Source organism: Podarcis gaigeae (genome assembly GCF_964106915.1).
Source record: "Podarcis gaigeae genome assembly, chromosome: 6".
NCBI classification, from domain to species: domain Eukaryota; kingdom Metazoa; phylum Chordata; class Lepidosauria; order Squamata; family Lacertidae; genus Podarcis; species Podarcis gaigeae.
Window position 1 is genome coordinate 31,637,187 of NC_139682.1, and position 13,333 is coordinate 31,650,519.

At 38.1% G+C, this 13,333-nt stretch overlaps 1 protein-coding gene across 3 annotated transcripts in view; it reads right to left on the reverse strand.

Moving 5' to 3' along the window:
* Positions 1–1,758: 1,758 nt before the first annotated feature.
* Positions 1,759–13,333, reverse strand: part of IPO9 (importin 9) — a 39,484-nt gene continuing 27,909 nt past the window's right edge. For all 3 annotated transcript variants that reach the window (XM_083746506.1, XM_083746508.1, XM_083746507.1), the window contains 10 exons: positions 12,953–13,179; positions 12,020–12,168; positions 10,292–10,420; positions 8,263–8,538; positions 7,555–7,721; positions 7,168–7,301; positions 6,308–6,427; positions 5,268–5,372; positions 4,897–4,973; positions 1,759–3,784 (listed from right to left, as the gene is read on the reverse strand). In XM_083746506.1, coding sequence (XP_083602632.1) covers positions 3,674–3,784; positions 4,897–4,973; positions 5,268–5,372; positions 6,308–6,427; positions 7,168–7,301; positions 7,555–7,721; positions 8,263–8,538; positions 10,292–10,420; positions 12,020–12,168; positions 12,953–13,179 — 1,495 coding nt within the window. In that variant the 3' untranslated portion in view covers positions 1,759–3,673. The remainder of the gene's footprint in view (positions 3,785–4,896; positions 4,974–5,267; positions 5,373–6,307; positions 6,428–7,167; positions 7,302–7,554; positions 7,722–8,262; positions 8,539–10,291; positions 10,421–12,019; positions 12,169–12,952; positions 13,180–13,333) is intronic.

Sequence of the window (13,333 nt, forward strand, 5' to 3'; positions counted from 1 at the left end):
AAGGCAACATGCACATGTACAGATGCTGGCCAGACAACAGTGCAAAGTTAACCAAACGGTAAGCCTTGTTGTAAAACTAAATATAGAACATATCCAGGATTATTCGTCAGAATGCAGGCAGGAGTTCCTGCATCATTTAAGCAAATAGATGCATAGTAGCACAGGAAGGCTTTTGTGTGTAGAATAAAGCAGACACTGAACATTTGTAGTGTTTATTAAATTTTATCTACATAGAATCAAGACACAAACAATATTTATGGATAGCTTTAGCTCAGTTTCTAAAATTGCATTTGACCAGATCTAACCTCTGTTCAATTTATATGAAGCTCGGAGAGTTCCTCAGCAAGATAAATACATATAAAAAGGGGGAAGTTGCTTGCATTTTCTTTCATCAAGGAGTCTGGCATAGATGTATAGCAGGCATTCATTTTAAGGAGCAATAAAAACATGAGGTACTCAAAGTCCATCCTTTAGTGTGCAAAGATAGTTTAAGGTTACAGGATGATTTTTAAGGGACAATGAATGTATGAGACATAAGCTGTTTTTAGTATCCTAAATAATAGTTTAATATGCTATCCTGAGCTATTAACTCCTGAGTTTACATTTTAGCTTTATGTACTTCAAACACAGGATGTTGTGATTTTTACAGTTCTCCTATGTAAAACACATTTTATAGAATTTTTTTTGTTTTGACTATGGCAGACCAACACGGCTACCTATCTGTAACATTTTATAGACATACCTTAGAAAAGGAAACAGAAGGGAAACCATTCAAGTGGATGTTTCACACTTGGGGTAGAATCAAACATAGCACTAAATCTTGCACAATGGAACCTCTTCTTCCTCTCCCCACCCCATGTGTGCTCCCCTAAATGTACTCTAGAACATTTTTGGGGAGGAGATTCCTGTTGCACAAGCAAAAATCCTTGTGCTAGCAGGGCATGGTAGTTGAATCCCATCCGTAGTCTTTAAAGTTGGTTGTGTCACAAGATTGTTCTCAGCTAACTGGTCTTTTTTCAAGTTTCCTAACTTGCACAAAAAAGCCTTAAGGCATTTATTTTTTACAGTTCAACGGAATATTTTTGGCAAGACAATAAAAAAAAGATTATCTTTTAAAAAATTGCAAATGTTGTAGCTTTCGATACTGCCCTCTTCAAGAAGTTGGCGTCACTGTTTGACACCATTTCCATAAAATAGTCTAGATTCAGCTTCCATTTAGAAATGGTTTATAAACTATTTAAAAAAAATCTTTTTCTCAGCTATCTCCAGTCTTGCCGCCTAGATGGTTGTTACAGGAATAAGTAGGAGGAATACCCCTCACTATACTTAACATACATAGGTTTTTATTAGGAAGACATTTAAGATGGCTAACTTCACAAGAATGTCAGCTATCTGTATGTTTTGTCTTGGCACAGTGGTCCTAAATTTATGGAGTGCTAGAAATTGCATTGTTTTATGCCACCCTCTCATATACTACTATGAGAGAGATGACTGATAGGTCAGACCATTGCTTTCACTTCAGCTTCTTTGCCCTAGCCTAATATTTGCCTGAAGATACACATGTGGTTAACTGCTATTTTCGCAATTTTCTGGAAGTGGATACATAGCAAACAGGTTATTTTTTTTTTAATCTTCATGCAGTAAGCATTTTTTTAAAAAAATGTTGTGCAGTAATAGATTAAGTTGGCATGGACTGACAATAAGAAAGTGAAGTTATAGCTTCTGATGCTACAAAGAAAATTAGACATTGTTGTTCTGTAGATTTTTTAAAAAGTTTATTATTTTGTAAAACTCTGTAACTCAGGCAACAGCCTCTAATGCAGAACAGAACTTCAATGAGACTGCTTCTTACTGGCAAATTAGGCGAGTATAAAAATGCTGTCAGGAAACAACTTGAGTTGGAGAGACATGCATCCTACATACTGTATCTCAATTAGATTTAACAAAAATACAAAATAAACTTACCTTCAATTGTTTTTTGTACTGTTCTTAAAACTATTTTAGTTGGTTTTATGGTATATTTGTAAATTGCCTTAAGGCATATGCAAACAGCAATTCATTGATGAATAAATAATAACCTGGTCCAAATATGCTCATACATTCCGATTGAATTACGGGGAGAGTGGAACTACAGTTAATATTGGTCCCTCAATTAACAGTCTCTTTTTTTACACTCAGCATGCAAAGCTAAGCTTGGCCCCAGCACGTTTGAGATCTCATTTCCCTTGCTGAACCCCTATTGCTTTTTCCTCCTTGGCAGTGTCCTGCAATTATGCAGTTGAAGTCTCAAGTTGGGGCTGAAAGCTCTGACAGCTATTAAACTGAAACACTCCCCAAACCTCCAGCTTCTCATGATTCATTAAATTTTATCCATTGAACATGAATAAAGTATTATAAATCCAGTTTTCAGACCTGGCAGCCATCACTCTTCTCCATCATACAGTATCTCATCCAAACTGTTGTAATACACACATGAACTGTCTCTACTGTATTTTTATAAAGTTGATAGATCATGACTAAATTACATCATTAACTCTGGGTTTAATTTTGGAAGACTCATATAACCTTTAACATAAAAACCAGTGAAACAAGCTGTGCAATACCTTAAATTAAAGATGCCTATACCTCGTTCAATGCAGTGGCAATTAAAGGCTGGTATGCTTTTCACACGTGAATTTTAAAGAGATTACCAAAGGATGCAACTTTGTTACCTGGATATTTTTAAAAGAATGATAACAATGGAGGTTTGAACAGTTTTGTTTTTAATTTCTTTCCCAAAAAGGGAGGAAAAAGGCAAAGAGGTGTTGTGAGATGCATCACTGTACTTGCAGATTAGCCAGTAAATGTTAATTTATAGGCCCTATAAAAATACACGTACTAATTTGTGGACTACAGCTTAGCCATATTGTGTGATTTGTGCATGTGAAGGAAGCAAAAAATATATGAAAGCTGTATTCATGGAGTAAATAGACAAGTTAAATACAATCAAGATTTTGTATAAAAATGTTTGGTTGCAAAACCAGTCATCAGTAACCACAGGAACTGAGTTTTTAGCAAGGCTGCTCAGAATGGGTGCCTGATAGCTTTAGTAAAGAATCATGAGAATAACGGAGCTCACATAGGAGTCGTTTACTTCTATATATGAACGGTAAACAATTTTATTTTTCAGGTTTTAATCCAAGCTCTTGTATTGTAACTGGATTCCATTTCCACTCAAGTGTCGGTAAAAAGATGCCATATGGTAAGATCAAGATAATTTACCCTGTGTAACAGAAGTGCAAAGTGGGACAAAACTTCCCAGTTTCAATACACATCCGAACGAATGGTGATGTCTTCCTCATTTTAGTAAGCTGTGCTGTGAAAAGTCAGTGAAGTGCTTTTTCAGTGGAGGAGAGAAAGTTGGCTTTAGGGCACGATACTTAAATTTTCTCCTGAAAAGCTGATCTGAAGAATAGTGTTCCCGTTGTGCAAATCCAGTGTGCAAAATTCTATGCACATCTGCCTCTTGTTGCCTTCAACAATCCTTCTCTTAACCCTACATCATGATAAGATAAGGAACAGTTCCTCAAAATAAAGATAATCACATCTGGTGAATAATGGAAGATGTTTCAAGTCACAAAACGTGAAATAAACCAGAAAAATATTTTCCAGATATGTTCACAATGCTCAGGATTTATAAGCCAATGGTCTGAAGAACTCTTCTTTCATTCTCATTGAGGTGGTCTGAGAACATTGCATAGCAAGGCTGCTGTGCAAACTGACATAAGAAGTTTGTAAGGTAAGCCTATAAGGAAGACAAATAGTTGTCAATTCATTTCCACAGGATACTGCACAATTATTTATACGTGAAATTATTCTATAACACAGAAGAACAATATATTAATGCAAGAGAGTGATAACAATATAAAATGCTCAAGACCTTAGTTTAAAGGTCTTAAACCCTTAAGCCTTGTGCCTACTGCAATGTTCTTTTCATGTCAGGCAAAATAGCTTTTTATTTTTCCACCTGAATTGCTCCCTGTCAGATACTAATACTAATCTGTCACTGCTTTGCTTTTATTGCTTCTGTTGTTTTAGTTTATTTTGTTTTGGTATGATTTTACTAGTTATTTTAAAATAAATGATTGCATTTTAACCCCAAAGAGGAGTTTTATCAAATTCTAATTTCAATTTTGATTTATTTCATTTTCTTATACATCAGACTCAGTATTATATAGCTCTCTTGCTGTTAAAAGAAATTTTCCTGAAAGATGAACCTTCCTCTCCAAATACAAACCCTCCACTGACTACAACAACTCAATGGCATTAATCCTCAGTTACAAAATTTGTGTTGGGATAATATAACAACAAAGCAGTTTGGGAAGGGGGAAAGAAGCAGAACATTTTCAGTCATTTTCCCACTCAAAATTAGAACTCCAGATGCTTCCTGTCCCAAAATTTAAAAAGCCTCTCTCTTTAAAGAACAGCAGCAGAGCACTATTACATCCCAATATTCAGGACCACTGGTTGGCAACCCAGAGAAATCTAGATTGTTCTTTCCGAGTCCCCTTGTTTACTGACCACCAGGTGGATGTACTGATTTTTGTCTACAGCCTTATGTGTGGTGCTATGCATTACTGTGAGATATAGTATAAATAATAAATTATTATTATTATTATTATTATTATTATTATTATTATTATTATTATTATTATTATAAAGGTAATTACAGTAGCTTCATGCTGTTGTGAGGGCATGTTAAACAGATGAGGATAAATATTCAAGTCAGTATTCAACAGTATTAACTGTATTTCAGGTATTTGAATAAGTATTTTAAAAGATTAGAGTAAGTATTTATTAGAATAAGTATTAAAAAAGATTAGTCAACAGCAACAAAACCTTGATCATTCAACCTACCTGTAGGTCTATCTGATACAAAGGATCCTTCAGTGCATCTGGATCGTCTTCATCATCATCTTCATAATAATCGTCATCTGTAAACAAACAATGTGATATGTGAGCCATCATATTGGCAAGAAAACACCAAGATGCACAATTACAGAAATCTGACTTTTTTGCATACACTTTTTGCACTGAAATGAACTACAACACTTTTGTAGACACTGAATACATTTGAAAGAAGAATAAATTGGTGTTATTTCAGTTCTTATACAAGTCACATTTCTAAACAACACAGTGAAAGTGGTTTGTAAAATACTTTACTAAAGGTTTGGGTCTACCACTCCCTGCACAAATAATCTTCACAAGTTTAGAACTGCTTTGCTCACCATACTTGTTTGTAGCAAGAATATCAGACAATAGCTGCCCTGTTAACCCTTCTTCCTCCTCCTCCTCTTCCTCTTCTTGATCTTCCCACATATCATTGGATTCCTCTGTTGATTAAGAGAGAATAGTTTTGCCATGAGGAGTGTGTTTTTTTGTTTTTGTTTTGCTTTGATGTTCACCACCTGGACATCCCTTTTTAACTAGGAGGCATACTGGAAATTTCAATTTGGACAGAGCTGTACATTTCTGAGCAAGCAGAATATTACCAAGGAAGCTGCAATTCTCACCAAAAAGAAAAATATACTGAAAGTGCCATGGTTGACAATGGAATGCTCTATATAGGTACATAGAAAACTCAATTCTAAGCACATATACCTACAATTAAGTACTATTTTAAAATTGTATTTATTCCCAAGTAAATTTGTTATATTGTTTTGGTTAGTAATTCACATACTTCTAATTGAAAATATTTGTTCCATGGAATACTTAGTATTTCTAGTTACTGAGGAAAATTACATAGAATTGGGGCATAGAAAGGGGGCAGAGCTCTCATTGCTAAGTAAGAAGACCTATACCCAGAACTCCTATTCTCTAAACACCTGAACTTTCATGCAGCTTAGTGCAAATCTAAGATTGTCCACAGCATGTGAGCATTCTCTATGATTTATGGGTTAAAAAATTAAAACCAAAGACACACACACACACACACACACACACACACACACACACCCCATGCGGGCATAGTTGACATTTTGTGCTATAGAAGCAGCAGTCATATATTTTAATGTATTACATTTATATCATACCAAGGAGCTCATTGCAGCATACTTGGGTCCCTATCCCTCCATTTTATCATCACCACTACCTTGTGAGGTAGGCTAGGTTGAGAGACAGTGACGGGCCCTAGTGTGAGATTCATGTCTGAATAGAAACGTGAACCTGGTCTTCCTAGGCCTAGTCCGAAACTCTTTACCACTGCAACATATTGGATGGCACCAAATGATAACCACCATAAAGACTGAAAGTCAAATCAGTGTTGTACCTTGACTCCATTCTGCAGCAGTTTGTCGAGAAGAGCTTGCTTCCATTGCATTAGAAAGTTCATTTATTATCAGTTTTAAGATTTTAACTAACAAAGGAATGTTTGTCCAGCGTTCAGGATCTGAGAGGAACAGAGGAAAAAAAATCTATACATACAGCTAAGAACTTAGGAAACTCAATGCAATTACGTAAACGTTCACAACTGTCTGAAGAGGCATTCCAAATCTGTTAAACTCTTCAGTTTTTAAAGTTGTCACAAAAAGCAGCAGTAGTCAACTCTTTTCAACACTATACATTCACTATGATCCCATGAGTTTGACCAAGCTGCGGGAGGCAGTGGAAGACAGGAGTGCCTGGTATGCTCTGGTCCATGGGGTCACGAAGAGTCGGACATGACTAAACGACTAAACAACAAATGATCCCTTTAACATTGTTTTCTAAACTAATGACTGAGTATACATCCTGTTGAGCAGTTACATTTGCAGCATCAAAGAGAACTGGATGACTAAATGCCAATCCTTTGCACAGTCACCATCACTTTATCTTATTGCTTAAAGATGGCACTCTTCTATATACGATTGCTATTTATAAGTCAGCAACTGTTCACTATTTCTGACCAACATGCATTTAATGCATTCAACTACTATAAAATCTCTTATGTCTGTGTAAGCCTTGCATTCTACATTAGTCTGAAAAAGACCAGAAAAAGATGTACATGTCATAACTTTCAAAGCTTTTAATTCTCTGTCAGTGGCACTTAAGTCCCACTGGTTTTGATGGGAGTTGTAGCATATTTTAATGGACTTTCTATGCCTCTTACTTCTGGCTGATTCAATCTTGAAAGAATATGTTAACACTTACTTTTAGCTGCTTTTGATCGTGTGCGTATTCCTTCTTCCATATTAAATATTTCTTCTCCCTTTACCCTGATATCCTGCAGTCGCTTGTCATCTGTATTGATACCATGCTGGAGGAGTTTACACAGGGCTACAGAGCTGAAAATTTTAAGAGTCACATACTTGAAAATCAGCTCCATTCTTACTATCATCCTATTTAGATGACAGACTTTAGAACTATAGTTTCCCCTTATCTACAAATTTGGGGCAGAGTGGTTTGTTCAAAGAGCAGGTTATTAAAAGAAAACCAGGAACAAACAACTATCTACAATGACATAGGAATATTTTAAAATGAGAGGTATGAGCATGCTCAAGTATTTCAAGGCATACATGTGATCAAGGGACACCTTACCTGACCTTGCCTTCATATTGTCCATAGAACAAATGTTGTCGACTCATCCACTCTGACATTACAAACTCCAGGGCAGGCTTGCCTGTTGGCCCAGGTAGACTACAAAGAAACTCTAGTAGTGGTTCAAGTTGAGAATGAACCAGGTGAGCAAATACCATGATCAAAGACTGCAAGAGAGATAAAGTAAGATAGACATTTTGACTTTTGTATTTTGGGAATTTCAGTGGTTTTACCAATGCTTGAAACTGAACTCAACAATAACATCCTGCAAAACCAAAAAGGAATTGCAGGATCAGTCACTGAATTTGACTGAAAAAGTTACAAAGCACCTAGTCCCCATGCACCCTGCTAAGAAGCTTAGTCATTTTTCATGATGCACCTCAAATATAATTTTAGAATTTTAGAAGTTCTCTGCTTAAGTAGCAGTAATGAACACAAGTTGTTTTGTACGCTAATACAATATTTGTGGTAATCATAGGGAATATACTGTTTGATAAGCAATGGATAAACAAACTTGTGAGTTCAGTTCAGAACACCCACTTACAACTGGAATGCCATCCCGCCAGGCATTAGTGAACATATCCCTCACCAAACTGGCTTTGCTCTAAGCCAGATCATCTTCATGTATAAAACTACAGGATAGCTAAATACATCAAGGGGTTTGGGCAAGGCAACTCATTTCATCAACTTAAGTTTTGAGCCTCTTACCTGCATTACAGTGAGTGTTTCTGCTTGCTGCATTTTACTAAGAATTGCTCTCAGAATCTGGTCGAGATTCTCTCCTAATTCACTCCCTGCTTTAGAAATCAATGTGGAAACTAATCTGCCTACAAAGGCAGCTGTGAATTCTGAAGTACGTGGATCAAGAAGCTGGCTCACCACCTGCATCACATACCACAGTCCATTGTGGCCTTGCTCATCATGCCACTGTGCAATTTGCTCCAGAGCGACTGAAATATATGCACGTAGACACTCACCACCATTCTGAAAGAACAAACCACATGAGAACACACACTTTCAACCTACCAAGTGCTTCAGACATTTAACCAACAGCATTATAGGCCCAAAGGAAACAAATTAACTGGCAAGAGATTGTACGAGTCAAAAATTGTATGTGGAATATTTTTTTCATGCAAACTTGCTCCTTTCCTTTTATGCGAGGGCTAGGAAATAGTCCTGAGTGCCACCAAAACATTTTTATCTGGCAAAACTTGCACTTGGGAACAATCTGTTATGATGAAAATATTCTGAGCTCATGCACTTAACATTGAGAGAATGCTATGAAAACACAGGATGCATTTCTGGTCCTGTTAGCTGCTGCATACATGGGAGACAAATCCTGGAACTACCGTATTTTTCGCTCTATAAGATGCACCAGACCACAAGACGCACCTAGTTTTTGGAAGAGGAAAACAAGAAGAAGAAAAAATCTGAATCTCAGAAGCCAGAACAGCAAGAGGGATTGCTGCGCAGTGAAAGCAGCAATCCCTCTTACTGTTCTGGCTTCTGGGATAGCTGCACAGCCTGCATTCGCTCCATAAGACGCACACACATTTCCTCTTACTTTTTAGGAGGGAAAAAGTGAGTCATATAGAGCAAAAAATAAGGTATATCTGAATATAAACATGATCTACAGCCAGCCAGCTGTGAAGGACTCAACTAGGGAAATGTTACTTATTAAGCAATGACAACTTACCTGTATTGGAGGCACAGTAGTACCAGTGCCAACAAAGACATGATGGACAGGACCCCATAATTCATTAGTTTGTGCTTTATGAGTTATTGTTTTGGATTTGAATGGGAACTACCTTTCCTAGGAAATCAAGGTCAGTGAAGCTTGCCCCAAGTACATGCAAACTCTATTATGTATTATTTATTTTATTCATCACTTTGCTCACAAAAGTGACCTACTTAAACCAATTACAAGAGCACAACCAAAAACAACCAAAAACTATTTTTAAAATCTACACAAACAGAAGACAGATCTTAAAGATCCTGCCCCACTACAAGAAATCGTTAAGTACTTAATAACACTCAAATTAATGGTCAAAAGCCCATGTAAAAAGGAACGTTTTTGCCTGCCACCTAAAAATAGATAAAGATGATGCCAGGCAAGCCTCTGGGAGCATTCCACAAGCAGGAGCCACCACTGAAAAGGCCCATTCTCATGTTTCCACCCTTCAGAATTTCTGTGGAAGGGGTACATGGAGAAGGGTCTCAGATGATGATCACAATGTCCAGGTTGGTTTATGTGAGGAGCGTGGACTTAACTCACAACCTCCTTTCAAATATTCTTCTGTGAATATATTTCGTCTTTAGGTTTCTTGCTTCTCTCCAATTCATTCATATAATTAGAGTTGTGTTAATAGTCTAAGTCTCCTATGAAAAGTTGTATCAGTCTACAATAAAAAGCTACTAAAAATATTCTCAGAGTACTATAAAACCCATTTATTTCTCTTAATTCATTCTATTATAAATTACCAAAAGAAAAAGAGAGGAGCACAAGGTACTCACTCGCTCTAGTATTTTGGGGGCTTAAGCAAGGTAAATTTCAAGTTACTATGACCAAGAATTATAATAAAAACAAGATACTTGTGCTTTCAATAACAGATCCAGTTGCAATTTCCAGTCCATAAACCTAAACATGATATGCAGTATGAAGTGGCTGGCTTCACCTCAGAAGCTTACAGACAATGTAAGATCTAACTAAAACTTCCCTCTTCCAAAAAATGATTACCTGCATGGTAGCATGGTCATCTGTGTGCAGACTACACTGAGCCACAGCAGGAAAAGCTTGGCAGATTAGGAGCTGTGAAAGGGGAGGTTTAGTATTCCTCACAACAGTTGTTAATATGTCTATTGAAGTCTGAAAAAGAAAAATTCAGATAGATGGTGAGTAGTTTTGGAATAAGGAGACGAAGCACAAAGTCAGGAAAGGAGCAGATCAATTTGCAGAAAACATTTTTGTCATCTGCAAAATATTCTTGCAGACATTCTTCCAGATGGTCACATCAAGAGTAGTCAGAAGAGTGGTAGTTTTAGTGTGCCAGCTGGAACCAAATTAAGATGTTGAACTTAGGTCCTGTTGAACTTGAAGTGTTACATTAGTCATGACTAGCTCTCATGGATATAAATTATATTTAAATTCAACTAACGTGTCCTGGTCCAAACACTGTGAAAAATCCTCTCAATCTGGTTAATAGTTCATTTTTCACAAAGAAACAGTTACTGAAATAACTAACTGTGATACCTAAAGGAACAAAGACAAAGTATGTGCATTGTTCTCAAAATATATACAGTGGGAGCACATCTTACATGCATTCTGTTTATGCAGATCCAGCTGCAGTGGGTCTTCCTCAAGTGGGGAGCGAAGGAGGGGGGATCCCGTTTCAAAATGGTGTTCCCATCACTTCTCCACAAGGAATATCCCCCAGTGGAATGGAAAAGGGCACCTCCGGGGGCTTCCCAGTTAGCAATGGCCCACCCCACCTGGCCCCATCACTCCTATCCCTCTCCACATGTGCCTTGGCAACAGAGGTGAGGTACCGCTGCTCTCCTGGCTTCCAAACATAGCATGTTGCTTGAATGGGAGGGAGAGGCACAGGGAGCTCGGCACTGTGTAGCTGTAGAGTAGAGGACTGGTTCCACTTTATTGTACAATACTGAACTCACAGCACCTTATCCCTGCCTCACTTCCTCCAGTATGTGCCAGCAACATGCTGTGTTTGGAAGGTGGGAGAGCAGCGGTGCCCAGCCTCTGCCACCCTGCCAATAAAAGAGAAGGTGAACCCAGCAGTGCTGTACTTCTGGAAGCCATTAGGTAGCTGGAGGTGCTAGGGTTCATAGTGGCAGGGGACAGGGAGAAGGGATGAAGAGGCAGGGCAGATCTGCAAGTGCCAAAGAAGCTGGGAAAGGCTGCTGGGTTGTAGCAGCAGTTGGCGGGTTGCTCAAGTGCTTGTTGCTGCCAGTGAGAGGAAGAATGACCTGTTGCTGCTGGTGATGGAGGTTCTTCTTCCTACAGGCAACTCTCCACTTACACGGGGGTTATGGTCCGAGCCCCTGCATGCATAAGTGAAATGCGCATAAGTGGGGAGCACCCTGGAGAGTCCTTGTGGCTTGCAAAGAGACCATCCCCAGAGCCCAAAGAGGCCATCCTTTTGGGGTCCTGGAGTCTCCCCGTGAGCCAGACTTTCCAGGTCTCTCCCACTACTTTCAGGTTCCTGGCACTGTGCATGTGTGCGGTTGTATGCAAGTAGATTGCGTGCAAGTTGGGAGTTGCCTGTACACAATTTTGTGTATATGTGCTTTGTCAGAAACCAAACCCACACATAAGACACGATCCAACTGTATGCCCTTCTCTTCCATGATTATGTATTTTTCAGTAATAAAAAGTATTTCTGTTTTTATAAACCGCATTAGGATATATAAAGCATTTCACGTTCTGAGAAGATACCCTCATACTTACTGCACAAAGCCCTGCTGGAATCTTATCAGCAGGAGCCTGCATGATGCTGACAAGGGTTGGGATCAATCGCATCTGCATTGCATCTTGGCAGGCTTCTATTTGCGCTAATTCTTTAAAGATATCTTGGGCAAGTGAGGCCACAACAGGATCTAAAGCAAGAAAAATGCCCAATTACCAAGAGTATAAAATCACACCAAATTATATTACTGAAGTAAGGAAATGAGGCGTGCTAATTTTAAATCCTCCTAGATCAAATATGATGCTCTTCCATTATATGTGGAAGATTATATATTCCATTATATCTGGGTTCCTCCTTTCTGCCTAAACAAAGCAGTTTATTTTAAATTATAAAGGTCAGAAAGAAAGTCACAGCTGTGATGTTTGCCTTTGGTGATTCATGCATTGTATGTGGGGATGCCTTAGCTTGACTCATCTGCAGTCCCAATGTCATGATATCTGGTTAGAAGTATCAACAATCAAGAGTAAAAGACTAAACAGTGGGAAAGAATGCTTGATTTCCACATACTTAAAATATGTCCCTTGCTCCTAGCTACTAACAGTAATTATTAAATGCAAAGGGCGGAAGAGGTGCTACCAGAACTGGGTGAAGAAAGATGCAGAGATTCTGATCAACCACACCTCAAAATTTCTGGCATTATTTACGAGAAAACAGGATTGAAATAATATATAGCTCTAATCATTATAACTACAAGTTCACCAAGCTCTAGCTGGGACATTTTCACGGATTAAGAAATGAGAATGTCAAACACAATTTCTTGATGGATTTTCCTATCCACGGAAATTTCACTGTTGTCTTTCACAACAAGGCATTGGGAAAGCCAACACATACATAACCCTGTTAACTGAAGATAGTATCATGAAGATTATCTGTATCCATAATATGATCATTAATAGTTTTGCCTGAGCACATACCATTACTATATTTGAGAAAGATGGCAATGGTAAAGGGGCAGATCTTGTTCTCTACGCTTGCTGTAAAGGCTGGATCTACTGTGCAGACAATGCAAAGTGTTTCCATCACAAGATTGAGGACCTCAGAACTAAACTGAGCTGCTAAGTGAATTAGTCCATCAAGGATACTGGGAAGGAAAGGCTGCAAGACATGGGTGCTTTCAGATATCTTCAACTGGTCACAGTACCTAGGAGGGAAAACCCAAAAAACATCAACAGTCAGTAATATAGTAATGGTGTCCAATATTTCTTTCAGGCTGCAATCCTATCCATACTTATCCAGACATAAGTCTGGTTAGGGCTTATTTCTGAGTAGATATGCACTGTCATAATCACAGAGTC